Source organism: Haliaeetus albicilla, chromosome 1 (assembly GCF_947461875.1).
Source record: "Haliaeetus albicilla chromosome 1, bHalAlb1.1, whole genome shotgun sequence".
Lineage (NCBI taxonomy): Eukaryota > Metazoa > Chordata > Aves > Accipitriformes > Accipitridae > Haliaeetus > Haliaeetus albicilla.
In genome coordinates, this window is record NC_091483.1 from 66,630,562 (window position 1) to 66,644,783 (window position 14,222).

Here is a 14,222-nt window from a genome sequence, read left to right on the forward strand (position 1 = left end):
CCCGTGCTGGACAGACCACGGAGGAGTCATGGTGAGTTCAGAATTCCCTTGGGTTAAATTAAGATGAAACGACACCAAAAATCAGTTGATTCTTTTATTCGTCGCTGAGGCAGACTGAACTTGGAAGGTGTAACAGTAGGTGGTGGGGTCTCTCACAACAGGGCTTGGCATGAAACTACCTCAGTAAACCGCGTAACCTGTGGTGACCATGTGCATCAGTTAGGGAATAAGGAGAGCCCTCCCGTTGAGTCATGAGGTTCAGAGCAGACCCCCTTGCTTCCTAGACTCGTTCTCTGAGAAGGGCCCAGAGGTGGCTGGATCCACTCCTAGTCCCAGACTTGATCAACAGTTTTATGTCTAAAGGGATGAGGTGTAGGGATTATGAAAAAGGAGAAAGATAAAAAGAAAAGAGACAGATTTCACCAGTCCTGGGTCCAGCATTGGTACAGCCAGTGTAGAGGTCCAGTTCTGGAGGGCGTGCACACATGGGGCTTCAATTCTTTTATCATCTCCTTGCCCCTCCTTCAGGCGGACACTTGAACTCTTTAGGCTAATTAGGTGTCATGCACGGTTTGTGCTTTCAGAACCTTCAGGAAGTGGGTCGGTGGGCTTGGGGGGCATCCTCCAGCATGGCCTCCCTGTCCTGTTGCTGATTGGCTTCTCACCTACAGTTCGTTGTTATGCAGGGTTCATTGTTATGGAGAACTTGCCCCACCACAATGTTTGAGACATTAACTTTTTCAGTCTGTCACAGTCTCTTATGGGCGCTACTTTTGACACATGTTTTATTTTGGAGGAGGATCAAGATAGGAATAGTTTGTGAACTGAGTATCACTGGGCTTGTTCCAGATAATTTATATAGTTCTTAAATACCTTAATGAATGAATTTTCAGATCACCTGAGTTGCCTTGTGGTTAAATTTTCTATAAGCCTAGAAAAAACACTGTACATTTCAAGTATAAACTTTGCTGATATAATACATTCCTGTAGCCATGCTAAAAAAATGCTTCCATCTGATAAAACATTGACTAATGTTTTGCTGATAATTTTACTGAGTACTTTTACTACATAGCCACTGACATCTTGCCATGGGAGGCCAATATAGGCTAAATACACATCAATGTGCATTGATTAAGCACCAAATACATGTGTCTTTTTCTGAATAAAACTAGATGTTTAGTCCAAAATCACTAATTTTACTTCACAGTGGGAGAAAATAATTGGGTATTGCAAACCATGTGAATTGCATAATTATCATTTGGCTCAGTTTTCTGCAAATATACAAGTCATAAGAAGGCCTATGTTTCAATCACATACATCAGAACAAACATTAGATATAGCAAATTTAAATCAACCTTAGGTATGCAGCTTTGGAAGAAGGGAATGCAAAAAATTAAAAGTTAATTTTCATAAACCTTAAAAGCATTAAAGACTGAAAAACCACAAGCTTCAGAACCTATTGTCTCAAGTCTCTAACCCTCACCCTTCTGTCCTGGTCAGTACGTTTCTGTTCATAATGGCAAATTATCAAGGTCCACTTACCAAACAAAGCCTCTCATCCCTTAGAAAAGCTCTGCCACATACACAGACAACTTTCCAAGGCTCTTCAACAGCACAAATTTTCACTGAAATTAAAGGCTGTCTCAAGCATCACCACACTTCAGGGTACCAAGAAGAGTGAAAAAGTTTTTCCTGCTGTCTAATGTGAGCTCACAAACCTCAGACTGGGGCCACTGAACTTTGTTAAATTGTCTGCCCCTCCTAAGAGTTTGGTTCCTTTATCTCTGTTACTGCCCTTCAGGTGGGCTGCCATTAGCTCATCCCTTAGCGATGGCCTAGACCAAACAAGCCCAGCTCTCCTTGTTGGCCATGTGCTCTCATCCCTAGTAGTCTTCACGGCCTTCTGCTGGACCTTCATCAGTTCCTCCACATCCCTGGGAGGGCCCCAAGACTGTCCCAAGTAGACAGAGAGAGTAACTCCCTCAGCTTGCTGGCCTTGGCTCAGTGGGCGGTTTACCTTATTCGCAGTAAGAATTCTTTGTGGGCCCATACTCAGCTTGACATCCACTGTAACCCCACACCCTTTTCGGCAGTGCTGCAATTCAGCCAGTCACTTCCTAGCTGGTACTGGGACAAGGGATGATTTCTTCCCAGATGCAGAACACTGCAATTCTTGTTGAGCTTCGTGAGGTGTCTCTTGGCCCAGACTTCATTATTAATCTGGCCTAGATTATGTTATTACATGAAGGCCATTTGTTAAACTCTCCTACTGTTTTGATCAAAGCCCTATTATACTCAAATGAAAAATTAGGAACTGGACTGGGCTATGAAAAGCCACTGTGGGTTTAGTTTGTGGGATTTTTGGTAGACTTAGCTTTAAAGTATATGCATGCTATGTATGTGTTCTTCTATTAAGTTCTGTGTTTTTGGAAAATTTAAATTTTCAGTCAGAATAAAAGTACATGCAAAAAGAGCAAATATTATCAGTTGGAGATAATTAAGTCAATGGACATGAACATATATCTAAATTGAAGCAGAATGAAAACTGACAGCGGGTAAAGCATGGGATGGAGAACCTGTCGTGCAAAAAACTATAATTAAAATATATTTAAAATTGCCAAAGCTCCTAATACAGCTTTATCCATCATACAAAATTGTTTGTTATGCAGACAAATGTCTGAGCTTTGAGTTTGTTTCTCCTTCATTCCCTTTCCTACTTTTCACTATTTCTCCTTTTTTGTGTCTTTTGGGGTTTGCCTCTTGTCTAAAAGGGGCATCGATAGGTAGTAAAGAAGAACCCACCTATTGCAGTATTCTTAGAAATACTGAAGAAAAGACAGCTTAGACAGCATGAATCTTGTAAATAATTTACAAGTTTTGGAGTGGTTCATAAGACCATGTGCTGGAAATGTAATTTCCCAGCAGTAAAATTGCAAGCCAGAGAGATCATCAAAAGGCAGAATCATATTTATTATTCCCTGCCTCATTTTTTCTGTCGGTTTATATTATTTTCTCTTTAAAGGAGGGAGCACTGGACTCAGGAAAAACCATTCAAGATTAACTTTTCCTCCTTTTATTCTCCAGAAGGAAAATATAATACATCATTAATGCAATTTTAAAAGACTGTCAAACAGAATTTTTCTGTAACAAAATAAATTATATACAGCTGGAGGAGAAAAGAATATAGGAAATGGTTTAAATAAGCCTCACGTTTTTCTTTCAAACTATTTAATTATTTTGCTCTCTTTTATAAGAGTTTAATGAAAGGTTAGAAAGATTTTTTTAATTATAGTTGATACAATGGAAGAAGTCAGCAATAACTTGATGTAAAGCCATGGGGCATACTTAACAATTGCAATATTAAATCTCTTTCACTGAACTAGAGAAATCTCCTGATAAACACAATAAATCCAGATTTATGAGTCAAGAAAAGAGCAGTCTTGGAGATAAATGATGTTGGCTACATATATATTTAGACTAAAATTATTAAGAACAGAAGTGTTCACTTTCTTGTAGAGTCTCAGAGGAAAGATCCAAGCTAAAGAAAGAAAAGTTTGAACTGATATTTCTGATAAGAGTAATTGGCCAGCATTACAGATTTTTAATTAATGTCATTAAGATGCCATTACTACAGACCGCCAAGGATGGAAAAGGTAAGGTGTTACTGGCAATGCTGTGGTAAAGAGCATAGGAAAATACAGATGGTCAACCTAGGTAAACACAAGAGGTCATTCCTGGCTCTTCTAATATGTAATTCTGTGAAAGTAGGTTGCCTTTTTCAAGCAATGTTTCTTTCAAACAGTATGGTGAAACTGGAGTTCATTAAGTGACAGAAAAAGGTACTACCTTTAAATGAGGTGTTCAGATCACTTATTTCTCTAAAAACAGGCTGCTAACTTATTTTGAACTTACAAGGCATAAATCAGACAAATTTTTCCAGAGTACCTTTAATTCCCCTCTAACATCACAACGTTTAAATGCGGTCAGAAAATGGGAGTCTTACTCTTCACAGCTTCAGACTAAGGACTGACACAGTTGGAGTTGCTGGCATTTCCTGTAAAAAAGGGGAGAGCACTCTTTGCAAAATGAGCATAGCATGAATGTCTTTCTCATCCAAGGGAAAGGTAGGAGAATCACTACATGTTAATAACTATAGAGTTAGATGAACTTAAATGCACATTCAGTCACTCATTATTTATTAAGCATCTCAGAAAAATTAAAAAAAACACCAAAATCAGAGTTGTATGAATTCAAATAGGCAGGTTTTCTTTTTAGTTCACTCACAATATGCCTAGCTTTTTGTCTGAAAAGAAATTACCCGCAAAACAGAAAGAAGCCATGGCTTCTTTTTCTGAATTCTAAAATACTGCATTGTCCTTTCACACTCCCACCCATTTCAGGGAGAAGGCTGCACTCTTCCTCCTTGGGCAGGTCTGGGAATGATGTAGAGTATATACCAATGTATGCTTGGAAGAGGAGCTTATCAAATACCTTTGTTACATTTTCTACATGAATAACTATAATGTTACATCAGTGAGTATCTGAACACTTCACTGATGTTTTCTTTATTGTGCTTCAAATACAAGTAAAAATACTGCTTTTTTGCATGCACTTATAGAACTCCAGAAGGCTTCAGATAAAAAGACAGGCAGCGTAGTAAACCTGCTAGGGACCACAGAGACATGAGACCATCTGACTACAGTCTTTTGGGGAGCTGGTAAAGCAGAGAGTGACGTTTTAGAATGCCTTCACACCCAAATACATGACAGGAGATGCCACTTCAGTTAACAGTTTGCTCCTTACCTGATGAAGGGTAGAGATGCTAGATTCATTTCACTCTTCCTCCCGTTCCCCAAAGGCTTTGGTTTGAAAAGCAGTGTGGCCCAGCAGTCAGTACTTATCTGGTCTTACAGAGAACTGTGCTCTAGTTCTGCCTCCATCAGTGACAGCCTCTGTGACCAGGAACAAGTAATTTTGTACTTCTGTCTCCGTGACTGCTGTTTGTCTGTCTGTTCTGATCAAACAGGATTTTTTCTTACTACGTGTTTGCACATGCTTAGTTATGGTGAAGAGCTGATTTTGGCTGAGGATAAGTGACATAAATCAAAATAATCCTAGATCTACAGATCTGATGTTTTTTCCAGGCAGTGCATTCATCTCTCAATTAGCAAGATTACACTATTTGTGCCTTAGCAGAAGTTGTCACAACTATGAATATCTCAGTGTTCCTTATTTGATCTAATAGAAATATCATTTGCTGTCACAGGAAAAGCTGTTATTACACTGGTAAACGATGTTACACTATTCTTTATCTTCATTTAAAGCTATTTCCTTTCCCCAGTTTAGGACTAGGAGCACACAGGTTTGAGCCATCAGTCCAAATAGCACAGCAATAGACAAAAATAAATGTATGAACCTTAAAACTTAATTTGTCTTTTCTTACTTACCTTTGTTTCTAGAAATACTTTCCTTTTAAAGAGCTTGCCAGGCTTTTTTCACCCCCTGTGTTAAAGAAGGAATTAAGGCAAAAAGGAATTAAGGCAAAAAGGAATTAAGTGCATTGCCTGAAGTCATCTGCTCAGTCTGACAAATTCAGGACTAGAAGCTGGCTGTCTGGTCTTTGATGTTTATGTGTGACTTAGTAAACAATACAGTATTCCTTCTGCTTTTCCTACCTCTTTACCCAAGTCATTTTTTTGTGAAGTCACTGCTCTAATCCTCTTTTTTCTTCTCCTTCACTTCCTTTTATTTTCTTTGTAATTGCTCTGCTCTGACACTTTCTGCTCTTTCTTTCTTACATATTTCAGTTTATGAAAAAGTTGTAAGAGGCAGAAGGATCTGCAAGGTTTGAATAAGATCTTCTGTGGCAGGATCTTTTGGATTCATTGAATATAACTCTTCCGGTAGAATGTTCTGCATGGTATATCAGTAATACCTAACTGCAAATGCAGTTTACATTCCTGCTTTGTTTCCATACCATACAAATGCTGCTTGCAGCTGCGGGACCAGCTGCCCATGGCCCACAGCGACACTGGTAGCTCCACGCACTGCAGCACAGTGGTTGCTGCTCATGTCTGTCACTCAGGTCTCAAGACTGAAGCTGAGATATATGGCACAGAAGAAATTTTTGTCCCATGGGAACTCTTTAGGAAGGTACTTCAACGTGATAAACATTTAATGCATTAATATTTGGTTGAAAGTGAAAAATCGGACATGGTAAGCTCTCAGAGTCAAATACATATTCGGTATGGTCTCATGAACAGATGATTTGAGTGGACCAGATTGGATGGTATTCATTTCTTGTCTTTCACTTTTTTTCAGGAATGCCCCAGTGGCGTTGTCAATGAAGAAACCTTTAAAGAGATTTACTCTCAGTTCTTTCCACAGGGAGGTGAGTACTTGGCAGACGTAATTAGTACTACAGTGAACAAAAAGTTATGTTTGTCAGTTCCTAAGTCTGACAAAAGAGCCTGTTGTTCAAATGAACAAGATTGTTGCCTCAAGCTCTTGTCTGAACTCATGGGTACTTCTTTGATGACTGGACACATTTTAAAGTATATCTTTCTGAATGAAATGCAGTGATACCTACAAGAAATCAGTCTTCTATTATGAAGTTACTACCTGTGTTTGGGTACCTTTGAAAACCAGGTTTTCTTTTTAAACTTTCTACAGAGTCTTCACCATTCTCTTTTATTTCACAAAACCTTTCACAGTAGGAATGAAAACCATAGGAGGCACTACAGGTACCCTCTAATATCGATGGCAGAACCCCCTTGACTTCTGTGGGCTTCCTCTACTTGAATGAGGGCTTTTTTTTTGCTAACTTTAATTTCAATTAATTAATTTCCAGGGGTTTCATTAATTTCATTAATTCATAAATTTCATTTATCTTCTTTACCTGTTAGTGCAATGAAGGTAACACAAAACAGTTTTTTGCCTTGAACCTCGGATTTTCTTTTAATTTGAATTGGTTTTCCTCTCTTTTCTTCCTTTTGCTTTTACCATTCAATCCTCCCTCTTCATCTTCTCCTACAGCTCTTCAATCCTGCCTCTTCATCTTCTCCCACAGCTCTTGAGATTTGCATGTTTCCCTGGGACTGTTCATAGCTCTTTCTTTTCACTTGTATTAAACCCCCCCACCCCCTTAATTGGTAGGAACAAAATGTCTCTCAATCAGTTTTATTTTGAATAAAGACCTAGAAAGTAAAGAGCAGCATTCAGTGTGGATTACCATCACTGAAATCCTTAACAAGTAGGCACACTCAATAGGGAAGAACAAAAGGCTGAAAGAGTTGACCTGCCTACTGATTATTTCTATATCTAAGCTTTTAAACCAGGCTAACAATTACAGTTTCAGATACTATATTTTTTAGTTGCCCTGGCCAGTGAAAATAATTCTCTGCCTGTGATTTACTACACCTTTACTACACTTAAAATAATAATAAAAAAATCTATTTCCTATTGCTAAACTCAAAATTGTTTGTGGGCAAAGAGAAAGCATACCTTTTCTAAAAGTAAAGCTAAAATATGTTGTGAGAATAAATGTAATCTTAAAAGCCTTATCTTTATTATTCCAGACCTAATTGTTACAGAAAGGAAAGAAGATTAATGTAGTTAAAATTGATATATACTCAATTCTCAGTTTCTACCCCTTTTCCTGGTGCTAATGCTTACCCTTCTGCTGCTCCTCTGGGCCTTTAGGGCAGTGGCATCATTTGGGGGAGGAGGTGGGGACTGCAGTGGACTGTTGACATCTGGAGTCCTTCCCTGGGAGGATCAGGATGTTCATGTGGGTGCTTCCTTCTTCCTCACTCTGGGATTCACCTGGGGTCTTTTCTGCATGTTTGCTAACACGTTTTCGCACCTTTCTTTTTCTCCATTAGTTTGCAGCTCCGCATTACACCCAAATCTATTATAGGTGGTGACTTTTATGTGTGTTAGATATTATTTCTTTGTCCTCTTTGCTACCCATAAAACCAGTTTTGTCCAGCTCCACGCCTGAGTTTCTTTAGCTGATCATGGGTGAGTTGTTTACAGCAGTGCCAGCCTGCACCCTGTCCCTTCTCATCCCACACCTGCTCTCCTCTGCACCGCATCCCGTCTCTCTGCTGCTTAAGGCCTCTGCTGCAGTATGAGGCAAAAAGTTCTTCTCTCCACTGCATCATTACGTTAGAGTCGTAAATACCTACTTCTACATAGAATAACTGCCTGGTTTTGCTACCTGTATAAAGCTATAGTTGCACCACACAAGTAAAACTGGTGAGCCTTAGAAACCTGATCAATTTGAGAGACTGCTGTCACAGCTAAACCTTGGGAAACAAAGCTGCAAGCTGACGACCCTCCGTCCTTGGACAAGCTCCCTGTAACACTTGTGCCTTCTTAGCAGCAGTGGCAATACTGCATTACTGGGGCACACGGTTATACTGTTCGCTGCAATTCCAACAATGCCATTACTCTATCTGCAACAAAGGAGCTACGTTTTTCTGGAAAAAAAAAAAAAAAAAAAAAAAGCTTTTTCTTCTTGCTTCATTTAAGTTTAGTAAAATAGAATAAAAAGATTTTTAGCAGGGTAGAGAAGTATTGAATCCAGATAATTCACCCATCAGTAACAGATGTTGTTGGGCACTAGTAATTTTTAGCTTTCTTAATAAAGCTGTTTCAGACTTCTCGGCAAAGAGCACCAAGAAGTGAGCATCAGAAGCTATCCCCTTCCTCTCCCCATCCTCCATGGCCTCCACGCAATGGCGTGCAGCCTTAGGGGTACATAAAGACAGTACAAACAAATGTGAAAGCCTTATGTAGTTTCATCAAAATTTCAGGAAAAATATTTAGTGGAAATGGCAGAAGAGCTGAATTTCCTTCAAAAAGTAACAGCTCACATCATTAATCCTTTAATTTCTGTGGGCCCACTGAGACTTGAACTGTTTTGTGTAGGTTTTGTGCTGGTTCGTAAGTGCCTGTGTTGACTTTTGCCATTTTCTGAGACATATGGGAGCCAAAGTCTATTCTTTATTCCTCACATTAGCCAAGGTATCTTCAAAGCCCAATTAATTGTCTGTATTTGCATAGCCCTACACGCTAACAACAGGGTCAGATCATCATATTTAAGTGTCTATTTAAACAGCCAGACTGGAGACTTAAATCTTTGAATGTATTGCCAAAGTATTGTGTGCAGCTAAGGCCTTTAAATTTCAGTTGTGCTTAAAATATTGGTTTTATGTATTGCTGAATATTAAAGAGGAAAACAGAAGTTTGAAAGTTGTCCCCAAATTAAAATGTGTGTCATACATGTAGATCTGTGCCCCAATTGTCCATGTAATGCAAAACCAGATACAACATGATGTATCTTCATAACGATTCATATCCGAGCAAACAGAATGATGTCGTGTAAGATTTTAAGCTTCAGGGTGACCAAGCAATCACCAAAAAGTAATTTTCCAATGTCATCCAGCAAGTCACTTCATCAAGCGACTTTCAAAACTGTCCAGGACAAGGTACAGGAGGAGTAGAAAGAGGACAAGGGGGCTGCAAGAGTAACAAAGGAGATAACACTGGATTGCAGTAAAAGCAATGTATTTTAAAAGGCAGAAGTAGCTTTGTAAAAAGCTTTCCATGTCAAAAAGGCACTCCAGTAACTTCTTTTTAGAAAACCACTGCCATACAGGTGAATGAATCGGCCCCCTGCATTCATGTAATGGATTGCCTGAAATATAACTTGGGATTTGTTCTTCAGCTGGGCAGGTCAGATAAGAATCCACACACTGAATAATTATTACACTCCTCCTCCATTATGAACAGAACAGCTTATGTTCATGGTTTGATAAGGCATACTCTCGGATGTATAATGACTGCCATTTTTTGTCTCTGATGTTTAAAATGCTTTAATGGTGTATTTCAAAGGAATTCTGATTTAATATCTATTCCTGTCTCAACCTGTCAAAATATCAATTTAGCCTACTAGTTATGATATCAGATCCCTGAAAAGAAAACATGTTTTATTTAAAAAGTTAAGCATTTGTCTAACAGGATAAATATTCAAGATTTAGGTGGGGCAGGGGCAGGGAGGAATCACATTAAGTAGCTCTAATTAAAAGAATAGTGTACCTCATCCTTCCGTGTTTACGAAGGCAACATTTCAGGCCAGAATTGCCTGAACAAGCAACCCTGGAAAAGACCTCTGAATTTTTTTTTTTTTCAGAAGCGGTTACTAGAAAGAAAAGATTCTTCAACTAGAGATTTTTTTTTCATACCCCGTCATACAAAGAGTAGTATATTGTATCATGTATGGGCAACAAACAATAAAAAACCTTTGTGTTAACCTTTGTGTTTAAATCTACAGAAAATAATTGGGAATATTTCACATGTTTTTAAGAAATGAATGCCAAGAAAATGGGAAGCTGTTTAAAATTCAGTTTACAGTAATTATACCTCTATAACATATTTTTTCGCTGAAGATGGTTTGCATAGTATATTCTGTTGCACAACAGAAGTCTCAATAGATTATAGAAAATATTACTATTAAAATCCTAAATATAAACTGAAGTCAACAAATGTACATTTTTCAGTTAAAGTAGGAATTTCTCTGCTGTGCTTAAGCAATTATGCTGATGACTGGATACATGGATGAATGAATGAATGTCTCAATAGTGGTTGTTTGGTTGGTTTTTTAATTCTCTGAAAATGCATTAACAGACACAGGGTTTAAAGGTTGCAGAGTTTTTTCTTGTTACAATTATTTCACATCACATGAAATTAACTTATTGAAGTAAGACCAGAGACTTCACTTACTAATATCAGGTCTGAATCTGTGAACTACAGATTTTGAGTTTTGGTATATTTGTTTCCTTGGGGTCAAGGTGGCATTTCAGGCGAGTGACCCAAGACTATCACTCAGTTTAATTCAAAATTAAGTTTGGGGCTATGACAAAAAATGGTTTTCAGGATTAATATGAAAGGTAAAATGATTTAGTGCCAAGAAATCGGAAAAAGACATCTCAGCACTGATAAGGTTTTTCCATGATAGGAAGGATTTTCATAACACTTCTCACTTTACTAGAAGTTTGTAAGGTTAATGTTAATTAACCTAAAATTAATGTAAATACATGAAGTTTCTAAAAACAAATGAAAAAAAAAGCAATGAATATTAAAAGTAAACATGAGCCTACATTAATTTGCATGATTTTGAGGGAGGGAAAAGACACTAAGGAAAGCTGACTTTCTATAATGCCAGCAGCTTGTACCTCACATCAGCAGGGCAGTCTCTGGAGAAGTTCTCTCTTCGCAATATATTACTCCTGGAGCCTGTTGTGCCTCTCAGAAGGCATTCAGTGGAAATGGAAAGATGGATCTTTACAAAAACTGAGAGGCTTGACAGATTTATATTTATTGTGTTTCTAAAATGAGTAGATATGCACTAGTCAGTAGGTTTGAAATGCACACAAACAATTAGTAAAGGGATCACTTATTTAAGGTCATCTTTCAGAGTCTTATTGACCACTTCAGTTAGTCACAACCAGTTTTTCCAAGGTTTTTAAGCACATAGCCCTCATATGATGTTCATAGGAATAAAGCAGCAACCCAGCTTTAAGAACCTGCTTCTCCAGACAGGATTTTATCTCACTTGTGGATGAGCACATGACCCAAGTACAGCAGCAGCTTTCTGATAAGCTCAGCTTCAACCTGGGTAACTGGCCTGTCTTCAGAGTAAAAATGATATACCAGATGCACAGATGGTACTATCTGCTTCCCCCATGTAAAGTGAACAAATGAATGCATTTTTCTTCTTTAACATATGAGATAGATCCCCTATCATGGTCATTTAACTGATAAAGTAGCATTCCCATTAACACAGCTTGTTTCAGAGTACAGTAACATGACTTCTTTGCTATTCATTCAGATATCAGTGATTAGCAGAAATGCAAATGAAAATGAATATTCTAGACCAGAATTTTAGATTTTCTGTTCCTAACAGTGTAGCTACCCACATACTTGCACTTATTCCTCCTCCCATGCCAAAAAAGTTTAAACTGAATTGAAAATTTAGTCTTGCTGTCAAATGTTGGTATCAAAATTTATCTTGGTATCAATTTTTTTCATGAAATTAACTGAAATAAGGTGTGCTTACTATGAATTATTTTTACTGTTTTAAATTGTAGATTCCACAACTTATGCACATTTTCTGTTTAATGCATTTGACACTGATCACAATGGATCTGTAAGTTTTGAGGTAAGTGATGCTGTTACTTCATTCTCTGCAATTGAATATTTTGCTATTCCTTGTAATTAAGTCCAGTTTGGTGGCTTTTATTATATGGCTCACATTATGAAAAATTTAGCTTATGTGACTCAAGTTTCAATATCTTCCAATGCATTAACAAAAGTAATTATTATTATTTTACATTTACACTTGCATATCCCAAAACGGTAACTCAGACTGTGCTGCTAGGTAGTATTTTTATAAATCTGTTCATTTAAAAGGTAACTCAGTTTATATGCAAGTTACATAAAATAATCCTTCTCTTCCTCCCTGCCTCTGCAAGGTGAGGAGGACTCTGAACTACAACTAATGTTATGGGGATGACTCAGCCAAAATAGGATTGCTCCCACGCTCTATTAGTTTCCAAGAGAAGGCTCCACAAAAAAAGGCTTGAAAGCAAATGTATTTCAAAGCAGAAGAGTTTGAAACTCATTCTTCCTCCATTTAACTGCCCCATCTGTTTTCAAAATTCTGCCTTTCCCTGCTAAGGCTGATGTCATCACTTGCAAAGGCTGATGTCATCAATGCAATAACATGGTATAGAGGGCAATTCACTTCAACAGTTTAGATGAAAACAGGGTGTACAAAATACTGCAAAGGAGCCGTTATTTTAAGCTATAAAATTAAAAAAATAATCTCTCAGTTTATTTGAAAAAGGATATGTTTGCTTTGGTTTTTTTTGTTTATAATGGACGAATGATATCCTTACAACTTGAGATTGGATTGGGATAAACACACCCACTTTAAATTTTTTATGATTTACTTGAGTGAAAGATGCTGTGAGGTCTGACGGAAATTTTTTTGAAAGCATTTTCATTGCCTTATTATTGATGTAATATGGAAGGAGAAGCCTCACCAAGCCGGTGCACTGTGATCAGAAATCTATACCTCAACTGGGACTATAACCAGATCACCAGATTCGTTCAGATATCAGTGATTCGCAAGGTAAGGGACTCTAGAGCACAGGTAGTTTTTTCATCAATCCTCCCGGTCAAATGGAAGGGGTTTGAAAGGGCCAGTCGAGTCTGGTGAATCAACAAATGGTTACAGGACTGGCGCCCAGCCAGGGGTTTGACTACTTAGACCATGGGACTCGCTTTGAGAAACCTGGTCTACTGGGGGCTGACCAGGTTCATCTGTCAGAGAAGGGGAAGAGCATCTTTGGTCATAGGCTTGCCAAGCTGGTGAAGAGGGGTTTGAACTAAAGTTGCTGGGGGCGGGGAACCTCAGTTCATCCCAATACTACCAGCTGGATCCTAGTGCCGGCAATAGATGCCCAGAGCCTGGAGAGGGATCACAGGTCAGCGGGAGAGCACCTGAAGAGCAGCACAGAGGAATTCCAGCCAGTAAGTCAGCTTCATCAGGGGCCCAGATTAAATGATTCTATGCAAACGCATGTACCATGGGGAATAAACAAGAGGAATTAGAGCTGTGCGCACACCTGCAGGGCTATGATCATATTGGCATCAAGGAGACATGGTGGGATGGCTCCTATGACTGGAGTGTTGGAATGGAAGGATACAGGCTCTTTAGGAAGGACAGGCAGGGGAGACAAGAAGGGGGTGTCACCCTCTATGTCAAAGACCAGCCGGAGTGCATGGAGCTCCACCTGGGGATGGATGAGGAGCTGACCCAGAGTTTATGGGTCAGGATTCAAGGGAGGGCAGGGACAGGTGACATTATAGTGGAGGTCTGCTACAGGCCACCCAACCAGGAAGACCAGGAGGATGAGGCCCTCTATAGACAGCTAGGAGCAGCCTCACGTTCACAAGCCCTGGTCCTCATGGGGAACTTCAACCACCTCAATGTGTGTTGAAGGGACAACACAGCAGGGCATAAGCAATCCGGGAGGTTCCTGGAATGCACTGATGACAACTTCCTTCTCCAAGTAATAGAGGAGCCAATGAGGAAAGGTGCTATGCTGGACTTTGTTCTCACTAACAAGGAGAGGCTTGTGGGGAATGTG

At 38.9% G+C, this 14,222-nt stretch overlaps 1 protein-coding gene across 12 annotated transcripts in view; it reads left to right on the top strand.

Moving 5' to 3' along the window:
• KCNIP4 (potassium voltage-gated channel interacting protein 4) overlaps window positions 1-14,222 on the top strand; it is a 460,075-nt gene that overhangs the window by 429,996 nt on the left and 15,857 nt on the right. For all 12 annotated transcript variants that reach the window (XM_069792719.1, XM_069792668.1, XM_069792748.1 and 9 more), the window contains 2 exons: window positions 6,322-6,391; window positions 12,156-12,226. In XM_069792719.1, coding sequence (XP_069648820.1) covers window positions 6,322-6,391; window positions 12,156-12,226 — 141 coding nt within the window. The remainder of the gene's footprint in view (window positions 1-6,321; window positions 6,392-12,155; window positions 12,227-14,222) is intronic.